This window comes from Neltuma alba, unplaced genomic scaffold (genome assembly GCF_004799145.2).
Source record: "Neltuma alba isolate B1F8T4 unplaced genomic scaffold, ASM479914v2 tig00010174_pilon, whole genome shotgun sequence".
Lineage (NCBI taxonomy): Eukaryota > Viridiplantae > Streptophyta > Magnoliopsida > Fabales > Fabaceae > Neltuma > Neltuma alba.
Window position 1 is genome coordinate 1232567 of NW_021635117.1, and position 11571 is coordinate 1244137.

Below are 11571 nucleotides of genomic sequence, written 5' to 3' on the forward strand. Positions count from 1 at the left end.
ATTATTATTTTTTAAATTGTCTGATACTCTTCCATCACAATCAAGTAGGAAAGGAGGAGAGGATATTAGAAAAGATGATTATGATGTTTTAGAAAAAAAAACATATCATATTACTTATAATTAACTAACTCTTCTCACTTTTTTAATTTAATCAAATTAGTTAAATAGGTCTTATATTAAAGATCGGAGGAATACAAACTTGGCTTAAGTGCACACAAAAGACCGATTGTGACTTACAAGTCAAGCACGTCAATATTTTCCATGTTTCCATAGACTTCTGGTATATTTGTTTGTTTCTTTGACATCTTCTCGCTAACGTTTTTTATGGGTAATCTCTAGTCATAGCCTGCCAAACTAGACCACAAAATAGAAGTTGTTTCGTGCGAAATGGTACATGACTTTGAGGTCTACTCACAAGTCAATTATTCCATGTAGCTATGAATATTGGGTGGTTGGAATTTTGATATATACTTTTGTGAAAGGTAGGGACAAGATATGGCTTGCAAGATTGACCGTAAGCGAAATAATGCAGTGAAAATGAAAATGTGGTTTAAGAAATTAAAGAGAAAAAGGTTCTTCTCATCATCAACATTATTTATGGGTTATTCTGTAACCTATACAATCCGATGAAAATAAAAATAATTTCCTTGATGTGATAACAAGCCATTTGTAGTTCTTCATCATGATTTTCTTTTTCCTTCATTGCATCAATTTCTTCTAATGACCACTTAATGTTTGAAAAATCTACCATGCTTATGCCTAGTGAGTGCTCTTTAAATAAACATTATTTGACTATTAATGAGTGTATTAATAAAGGGAAAATAATAGAGAAATCATTTAATATATCTTATTGAAATATAAAATGAGATTTATTATGAAACATGTAAAAATTTTTGTGACATTTATTATGAATTGAGGGAGTAGCTTAGTAGCACATACCAAGTCATAGTGAAATCTAAAAAGGCTACTTCCAACTCTACTTTACAACTCTACTTCTGACCAAAAAGCGTGCTTTATTAAGCTTGAAACTTCTATAAATGGTATCTTATATCTCCTCTTGATTAATTTATAATTAAATGTTTACTTAAGGATAATTCTTTAAAATTATTAATTTTATAACAATTTATATTATAAATAATAAAGTATATTCTCTCTATCCATTATGATTGAGTAAATAATTAAAGATTTTTTTTTTTTTGCCTCTTCCATTCATGCTTTCTCTTTATTTGGTTGTTAACCCAAATATGTTCGGGATTAGTGTTTTGCCAATGTCATTGTTTGGCTAGTCTCAGAAATTAAGATGTTATTTATATGCTTTAAATTAAAACACTTGCAAGATTAATAAGTTTACTGTTATAGGACTTATTGGAAATTTCTAATTTTTTTAATAAATTTAAAAACTCCTCAAATTCTTCCAAGGACATATTCTTTAAACTCTTAGAACATGTTTAGTTGGCATTTTCTAGGATTTAGATTTAGATTATATATCGTCTTCCCTTTTTTTCCCACGCGACTCTTTTATACGCCCGAATCAAATAATGTAATGTTAAATCCATGGTCATCTACTGAATTTCTATAGTGTTAATTTAAATTTAAGATTGAGATCTATTATGCAATTTTATGCTTTTAGATTAGTATGCACATGTTTGTTTTTATTTTGTTTCCTATGGCATGCATGCTTCTTAATTTAATCTTTACTATAACATACGGTGTTTCATTTTCAGCCTATTGGTGCGAGAGCAGCCTATCTTCTCTCTCGATTTAATTACCAACAGAATAAACATTTTTTAAAGGAATTAACTAAAAGTTTTAGAATCTTCTAAGAGATGATTTCATACTTTACTAGCTAACACTTTTATTGATTATTTCAGACTTAATATTCGGGAAATATTTGATAATCTCTGAAATTCCATTCATGCTTTGCTTTAATTTAAAAATATCCTTGCTTATATAATTTTAAGGATTTCAAAAATCATGAATTATTTCTTTTCGATGTGTAAAAAAAAATATCAATTATTTTTTGTGGTGTATAAAAGTTTATCAATTATTACCAATATAAAATTTAACACAACCAAATGAAGCTGTTTCTTTACTATTCAAAAGGAGACATTTAGAAGCTGTTTCCGGTCAGATGAATTGCAACTACGACTACAAGTTTGACTTTAATGCACAATAGACAATAGACAGGTTGTGTTTTGCAAGTAAAACGCGCTAGTAGTTTCTCTATTTCCAAAGACTTTGATATATTTATTTGTTTCTTTGACATCTTCTCGATCGCTAATTTCTTTGGGTAATCTCTACGTATATTCACAAGAGTATTTGAAGACTAACCGCTAAAATGATTTTCATTTCAACAATAAAATTCAAACCTCACACTCCTTTAAAATATGTGATTCGTATAAACTAAACCAACTTTAATTTTGTTGATATGTTATCCTTCAATATGACTTTCAAAATGCTTTAAAACAATTGCACAAATGATCCCTTCAAGTTTGTGGCGTAGAAAGTGGATTATCAGATTGAGTTTCTGTGCCTTTTGAAATATGCATACAAAAATACATACTAATTTTATCAGATTGAGTTTCTGTGCCTTTTGAAATATGCATACAAAAATACATACTAATTTTTTTGCCACATACAATCTATAAAATCTGAAACAAAAAATAATTAAATTCTGCGCTATTCATGTGTTTTTGAAGTCAACTGTGGTATTCTCTTTTGGGTAAACTAAAATGACATTACCAAATTAAAATTACAAACACACGCACACACAAGTTGTTTCGTTTGAAATCTGGTGTGACTTTGAGGTCTACTTACAAGTCAAGCGCTCCATGTACCAATGCATATGTACAATCAATTAAAGTTTGTAGACTTTTGATAAACATTTTGTTCATGCATGCTTCTTCCCACTAGTAATTATAATTTTTTTTCTCTATCTATGGCCTATAAGACTGACCATAAATGAAATAATGCAATGGAAATGAAAATGCGGTTCAGGAAGTGGAATTATACTCTCTCATTACTAACGTATTTATGGAATCATTTCATCAACTTGCTTTTGGTGATAACTTTAATCTTTGGAATGCCGATTTCATTTATGCTCAACTCTTTGTTGGTATTAACTGGAATATATTTTGGTTTAGTGGTTTGTCAATATCTTTAATTTGTTTGGCTAGTCTTAAAGAAATTCAGATGTTATTTACGCTTAGCTGTTATTTATAAATTTATTTTTGTGGATGTATTTTTCATTTTGAAAATTCCCTAATTAAAATAAATTGAAGGCTGCTTTTAATAAAATAGATGATACACTAGTTGAAAATTGCAAATTGAGACTACATCAAAATTAACATTTTAAAAAAGGGATAAGGTGATTAAATACTCTAAAAGTATTCACCAAAAAACACCCAGCATCTGAAGGTTTTCCCCCCCCTCTTATCTGCCATTATATAAATTTTTTTAATCTGTTATTGTATAAATATATGTATTATAACATGTCGTTCAGATTTGAGTTATTAGGTGTAACAAAATAATCTTTAAGTTTCCATCCTAGAGTGTGTAATCTTGGCAAATACCGTTTTTAATTATACAATTTACTTTACTGTATGTGTATTGAAATATTACCTGGCAAAAAAAATGTTTATAGAAATATTAAAGCCACACAAGACAAACAGAAGAGAATATAAATCAACTTTAAACGAAGTACAATACAAAAAAGTAAAAAGCTTTTATTATTTGGAAGTCTGTAATTAATCACAATCACGCAATATATTTTATTTTAGTGTTTACTTTTTTATGGTTATTTTTTAATGTAGTCACGAGAGATGTCATTTTGCAATTTGAAATTTAACGTCCTCGCCTTGACTTTGATTTAGAATTGGAGAAGTATAAATGGACTTGTTTGTTAATTGCTGGATGCACAACACTTGCGAATTTGATAAGTCTGCTATGCAAAACATGGAAAAACCTCTTCCCTTTGTTTTCCTTTTCTTTGTTCATTGCTTCATGTCCTGCTTAGCTTGGAGTCAAACAAACATGACTACCGACAGATCTGCACTTCTTTCCCTTAAATCCTATATCACTTCGGATCCATACAATTTCTTAGCTAATTGGTCTGTCTCTTCTTCTCCCTGTAGTTGGGCTGGTGTCACCTGCAATACTTGTCATGGAAGGGTCCATTCCTTGAATCTTGGTGGCATGGATCTTAAGGGTAGCATATCACCACAACTAGGAAATCTCTCCTTCCTGGTTGATCTTGATCTCAGTAAAAACAACTTTCATGGTCAAATTCCTCAAGACTTAGTTCAATTACGTCGATTGAGACTGTTCAACTTGAGCTATAATGACTTTCACGGGCAAGTTCCAACATGGATAGGAGATTTATCTATGCTTGAGCAGTTGAGTTTTCGAAATAACAGTCTCAATGGGTTCGTTCCATTATCTCTATTCAATCTATCAAGGTTGGAGACTTTGGATTGGAACTCTAATATCATTGAAGGTACCATTCCACCTGAGATAGGAAGTCTAAAGCACTTGAAGAATTTACAACTTTCAAGGAACAAACTTTCAGGAGCAATTCCCCAAACAATTTCCAACTTATCTTCACTTGAACTGCTATGGTTATCTTATAATAGTTTGTCAGGTATGTTTGGATTAATTTTTATATTTATATTTATGTTTGCTCAAAACTAGTCTATTTATTCATCTAGATATAAACTCTCAATAATCATGTGTTTGGGTGCGTTGAATGTGGTTGTTCTTTAATGATCCTTTGTTCTCAAAATCGAAGTTAATTATTTATAAAGTAAGGTGATAAAGCATAGAATTTAAGTTTTCATTATTAATATTGAATAACTCAGTTCTAATATTGATTTTTTTCCTGTCAATCTATGCAAATTATATCATTTTGAAAGAAAAATTTGTTTAAATTCTTAGGAATTACTTAGGTCATGACGTTTTAGAAGATATAGAATGGGTTTTATTTGTCATTACATACCAAACGGTTCTTGAGGATACTCCAAAACGCAGAAGACTTGTTCCTAAACAATGTGACTCCCGCATTTTCTTTTAGCATTTTATATTGATGAGATTTTTTTTTTTCAAGTTGTGAAACAAAAAGCTATGGCGAGTTGAATTTTAGAAGTTTAAAATAGTTAAGACGTGCTTTATGGCAAACCCTTATTCGCGACGTGCTTTGAACACATGGCACCAACTAGGATCCCTTCTTTCTACTTTTTTGGTATTTTTCATTTCCCCCTATATTTTCTTTTCAATGGCAAGTTTTTTGGTTTTCTTTTGTTATAGACAATCCATTAGAATTTAATAAACACACATAATTATTGTGCTTAGAGTGTGTAAAATTGGCAAATGCCATTTTTACTATATGTTAATTGAAATTTTAAAAAGGCCCCATACACCGCTACCTAGAATTACAAGGAATGAAAATGCTGGAGTATTTCTTACTTTTATTAATGATATTTCTATCTTGGGTCATTTGTAATTATCTGTTTATATTTAGCGATATCCTTATAATCCGAATAGTCTATTTATTTATATATTTATTTTAGCTTCTCAAACTTAAAAAAAAAATAACTTTAGATGTATTGAAAACAAATGTAGCACACCCCTCTGATTAATTTTAATTTGACGTAATCACGAGAGATGTCATTGTCCTAGTTTGAAATTGAGTTTGCACTCCTTGACTTTGATTCAGGATTAGAGAAATATAAAATGACGTGTCTATTAATTTTTGGATGCTTCACACTTAAAAATTAAATTTTCTATTTTTTATCTTAATTATAACAGTTTGCTAAGTATGTTTTGAACGATTCTGGGGTTGTCTCCATTTTTTTCGTTTTTTTAGTTGTTATTATATTTTTGTGCCTTTCTTATTATTTTTCCCATCATTTTTCTATTCTTCTTAAAAGAATAAAAAACAATTTGTCATCCCAATTGTGAGATGGTTAGTAACCCTATACCATAGGGAAAAAGACTATTGTTATAATATTTGTTTGAAGAGATCTTTTAAGGCCCATTATCAATCTTTGAAAACGATATTTATTATTATCATGCTATTACAAACTTTTGAAGTTTTTTTAATTAAAAAAAAAGAGTAAGCCTTACCAGCAACATGTTTGGAAAATGGAACATTTAATTTTAATGTGGATAATATAAAATATTAATTTTAGGATATATTATTCACTTTTATTTTAAATAAGTTTGTAGATGACAAAAATAATTTTAAATTAATCAAAATTACAGAAAAATAAACTGAACTGAAACATAAAACAGTGTAATGAATCCCCATATCCAAAATATTTATTCTATTTTATTACCTGAGCTGAATTGAAAGGGTTATTTCTATTTTGAAAATAGGCATCGTTGTGTTTATCATTTACAATGTACTAATGTTATTTCTCATATAAGAGCACAAGTCTTACTATGTGTTTTCAAAAATGCAAATATGTCTCATGTACATAATATTTTTGTCAACTACACCAACGATCTTGAACTGTCCCTATATAGGACTTAGCTAGCTAGTAACGAATTTAATTTTTGAAAATAATTATATTTCTTAACACTGTCAGCTTAGTTTTGTAAGGTTATATCTTATCCTTGAGTATATTTTCAAAATTGTTTTCAATAAAAATGCAGACATAAAATGCAGCACTAGATTGACAAATATAAATATCAATTAAAAATACATACTTTAAAAAAAGTTCTTCCATATGCATGGTCAAACCCAGCAGCAAGGAAAAAAAACCTAAAAAAATCCACACTCTTAACTTCTCTTTCATTTACTTTCTAGTATTTAACTTAAATTAATTGTTCATTATGTCTTTCAATATTTATACGGTGAAATAATAATTTTTGCTATGCATATTAATTATTTCAACAGCGGATTATTTGATCATTTTATTATGACATATGACAATTAATGCGCATGCTACGAAAGTTGATATTGACATATTGTTTATCATTTAATATTGGAAGGAGCCATTCCAAAAGAAATTGGGTGATCTTCAACAGCTTCATGCAATATATCTTGGAGGTAATCAGCTTTTAAGCACTATACCAACCTCCATATTTAATAGTTCAGTACGACAAGGCATTACACTTGAAAGCAATAATTTATCCGGGAGTCTGCCAACAAATGTGTGTTCCCGGCTTCCAAAACTCAAATTATTTTATGTGGATGGAAATGATTTGTCTGGCAAAATACCCTCCATTTGGCATCAATGCAAGGAATTGGTAGAGTTACAATTGGGGAATAACAAATTCAATGGAGGAGACATACCAACTGACATTGGAAATTTGACCAAACTTGAGTGGCTATATCTTAGAAGCAGCAACTTGCAAGGTAAGAGCTTTAATTATGCGGTTGTCTAAAATTTTGTTTTTACTATTTTGATAAGTCATTAATTTAATTTAAATATTACAAATTTAGTCAATAATAATTTTGCTAGATTAATTTTAAAGACATGGAACTTGATGCTTTCTTTTAATCTCAAACTGGATATGCTTTCTTTTATATATAATTTAATTTTCACACATGTCAAAACATGAAATAAAATATTTAAACTGAACAAAAATTAATTAATCAAAATTTGTAATTAACTTTCATGTGGTATGGCATTCGTTCCGTGTCGGTCATTTTCCCCTCCATTTTGTTGTTGGCGGCAAATTTTTTAAAAAATAAATATAGTTCTATATTATCAATTAGAGCATATCAGTGTTATTTTTCAAAACGAGTAAGCCTTGAACGATGTTATAACAAAAAATATAAATTTTGTATCTCGTAGATAAAACATGTAAATGAAATATATCATTAAAAAAAGTAGAAAACTATTATTTACTAATATTATAAATTGCTAATACGCACAAATATGTTAATTCATTCACATTGAATTGGAACAATTTTCTGGCCAAAAAAATTGTAACAAATCTGTACGTTCAATTCTTGGTAAAATTGAATAACGCTCTTGAACATAAAAATTTTCACTGGTAATTTCTTGATAATTATTTAATTTGAAGTTAAAAGAAACATCCAGAAAGGGGAAAACGTAACAAATGTAGACTCATTATACATTTTGTGGAACTTTTTTTTCCTTGTTAAGCAAATATACTTAATGATTTGGAAAATTTTCAGATAAAGAAGCCTGAAATTGTGATATTTTAGTTTTTAAATAAATTGTTATCTTGAGTGAAAGCTAAAATAAAAGAGTGAACTTATATTATTTTTTTCATTACAGTGTTACTTTTACTTTTAGCATCCACCTGGTATTACAGTGTTACTTTTAATTTTAGCAACCACCTGGTTCGGAGATTAAATCCCACCAACCCCACTGTCCTAGGCAAGGGGTTCCAAAGTTATTTTAAAAAATGGAAAATTTTTATAATTTTTCATGAATTTCAAAATTCTAATTTGATTTTTCTTCATTTTCTATAATTTTAAAGTATTACGCACCTGAATTGAAATAACATAATTCTATGTTTTTTTCCTGTGAAATTTTTGCTAATGAATTCTCACTAAAATGAGTCATAAAAGGTCAAAAAGATAATATGAGTGAGGCTTATAATTAATTTAGGAATGAAAATTAAAAAAATTCATTAAATGATCCAACACGTCAGGAATGAAGCTTTATAACAAAAAAATCAGTTCCCCTTAAAGATTTGATGTTTATATTTTTCAATCGGTAGGAGCATGTCGTGGTAATGTTCAGTTACGAGTACTGGGCTTTATGCTCTCAAAGCCCATTTGCTAGTATATGTGTTTTTGCATAAATATAGGCCTATTATCCAGTGTTATACATGAACCCAGTTCCTCTTTCGCTCAACAATAGACAGATTTTGGTTCTCTCCATTTTTTTTGGCATCTCTTTACATTATATTTATACTTTGTGCATATTATACAAAAATATTATAAATTGTTTTATTTTCCTATTTATTATAAATTGTTTATTTTCCTATTTACAAGTCCATTCAGCGTTTTCACAAAGAGAGTTGTTAATGATGTATATCTAAATGCCAACCTCTTTACAAGTATTGAGATTATTATTTCTTATTTTTCTTCTTTTATTTTCTTTTTTTAATATTCTTCAATAATAAAATAAATTTAAAATGACATTTTATCTGTTCATTTCTTTATTACCATACATTTTCTAGTGGAGGCTTGAACATGGCTAATGATTTATAACCACAAAGCAGCAACGATTTTCTATTTTTTTCTGGTGATATTTTCTTCATTTAGAGAAAAACAAAAACGCGATTTTTCTTTTTGGCCATTTCATTTACTCATATTCTTCGTTCATATAATGGGACTTGTATTAAGCTTGTGATTACAATGCCAAAATAAAAGAAAGATAGGATCAACAACCAATGGGACCACTTGATATTTAAAATGTGTAAGACATTTTGCTCTTAACTATCACATCATTTATACATTGAGCAATAAAATGGCTTCACCATATATAATTTTTCCAGGAATCATTCCAAGTGAGATTGGAAAATTGACAAACCTCCAGCACCTTGATCTTAGCAACAACAATTTGCAAGGTCAGAATTTTAATTATATGGCTGTCTTAGACCATGTGTGTATTTTTGTTTTGTTTTAATCTCGGGGATGAAAAATAATTTTAAAATTAGATTCTTTTTTTTTTTAATCTTTTTTCATTCATTTTAAACAATCATGAGAAGGTCTGTGTTCAAAGGAAAAATGCTTAAAAAGAGCCATAACTTATTAACAAGTACTTGTAATGTGTGTTTGTCTGTTTATAAAATACGACTTCTCTATTGTTCTCTTTATTTGGAAAAGGACACATCTAATGGTGATGCTTTCTTTTAATCCCAAAAGCGAATATTGCTTTATACATATATACGTGTTTGTAATTTACTTAGAGTGTGTTAATTGAAATTTATACATATGTGCATAAATTCATGTCGCACATATATTCGTAGCATGCTTTGAACACATGTTTTTTTGTGTGCGTGTGTGTATATATATTGCGTATATGCAAACAATATATATATTACCTATATGCAAACAATATCTTTTGTGTTTATCAATAAAGTATTCCATTTCTATTTTTTTTAGAGTGTAGGGGTTGTTAGAAGTCATGTAAAGAATTTATGTTCCTTTAAGTTTAAAATATAAGTATACAATAACTTATGCAATTCGAAAAGTTGGTTAAAATTAATTAAAAATAATAAATATGTTAAATATATAACTTATTGTCTTAAAATATCCTCATTTATGGTGAGGCTTATAATTAATGTGGGAGAAAAATAAAAAAATGGATTCAACAAATCCGGAAAAAGCTTATTGAAAGAAAAAGAAAAAGTTCCTCTTAAAGTTTTGATGCTTATATTTTTTAACTATAGGGGATATTGGGCTTTAGCCCAGTCTCTAGTGACGGTGTTTTTGTATAAATATGGGCCAATTATCCAAGTGTCATGGATAAACTCATTTCCACTGATGCTGAATAATACATTTTCACTTTTCTTCAATTTTTCACGGGCATTCCTTTACATTATATATGTACTTTATGCATATTATAAAAAAATATTATAAAATTTTTAATTTTCCTATTTTCAAGTCCATTTAGCGTTTTCACAAGAAGAGTTGTTAATGAATTATATTAAATGCCAACCTCTTTACAAGTATTGAGATTATTATTTCTTATTTTTCTTCTTTTATTTCCTTTTTTTAATATTCTTCAATAATAAGATAAATTTAAAATGAGATTTTATCTGTTCATTTCTTTATTATTGTACATTTTTCTAGTGGAGGCTTCAATATGGCTAATGATTTATAACCACAAAGGAGCAATGATTTTCTATTTTTTTCTAGTGATATTTTCTTCATTTAGAGGAAAACAAAAATGTGATTTTTTTTTTTTTGCCATTTCATTCATTCATATTCTTCGTTCATATAATGGGACTTATATTAAGCTTGTGATTACAATGCCAAAATAAAAGAAAGATAAGATCAACAACCGATGGGACCACTTGATATTTAAAATGTGTAAGACATTTTTTTTTAAATTTTACTCTTAACTATCACATCATTTATACTTTGATCAATTAAATGGCTTCAACATATATATAATTTTTTTCAGGAATAATTCCAAGTGATATTGGAAAATTGACAAACCTCCAGTTCCTTAGTCTTGGCAACAACAATTTGCAAGGTCAGAATTTTAATTATATGACTATCTTAGACCATGTGAGTATTTTTGTTTTGTTTTAGTCTCAGGGATGAAAAATAATTCTAGAATGAAATTTTGTTTTTATTTTTTTCATTCATTTTAAAGAATCATGAGAAGGTTTGCGTTCATAGGAAAGATGCTTAAAAAGAGCCGTAACTTATTAACAAGTACATGTAATGTACGTGTTTGTCTGTTCGTAAAATGCGGTTTATCTATTTTTCTCTTTATTTGGGAAAATACACATCTAATGGTGATGCTTTCTTTTAATCCCAAAAGTGAATATTGCTTTATGCATATATACATGTTTGTAACATGCTTAGAGTGTGTTAATTGAAATTTATACGTATACACATATGTTCATGTCTCA

General features: G+C 28.5%; 1 protein-coding gene and 1 long non-coding RNA gene across 2 annotated transcripts; both read left to right on the plus strand.

The window, feature by feature from the left end:
- The first annotated feature begins 4149 nt into the window (after positions 1–4149).
- On the plus strand, positions 4150–4585 carry LOC114754618 (uncharacterized). The gene is made up of 2 exons (XR_003741218.1): positions 4150–4207; positions 4458–4585. It is a non-coding gene; the product is annotated as an uncharacterized LOC114754618 (long non-coding RNA).
- Positions 4586–6460: 1875 nt separating this feature from the next.
- Positions 6461–11292, plus strand: LOC114754649 (putative leucine-rich repeat receptor-like serine/threonine-protein kinase At2g24130). The gene is made up of 4 exons (XM_028943442.1): positions 6461–6469; positions 6991–7357; positions 9481–9552; positions 11115–11292. The coding sequence occupies exons 1-4, from the start codon at positions 6461–6463 to the stop codon at positions 11243–11245; spliced, it is 579 nt and encodes a 192-aa protein (XP_028799275.1). The 3' UTR covers positions 11246–11292.
- The last annotated feature ends 279 nt before the right edge of the window (positions 11293–11571 follow it).

Bases quoted from the DNA above. Each gene is read 5' to 3' on its own strand.
- LOC114754649 (XM_028943442.1), top strand. The intron at 7,358-9,480 runs GTAAGAGCTTTA...TAATTTTTCCAG, and splicing joins TAGAAGCAGCAACTTGCAAG to GAATCATTCCAAGTGAGATT. The intron at 9,553-11,114 runs GTCAGAATTTTA...AATTTTTTTCAG, and splicing joins TAGCAACAACAATTTGCAAG to GAATAATTCCAAGTGATATT.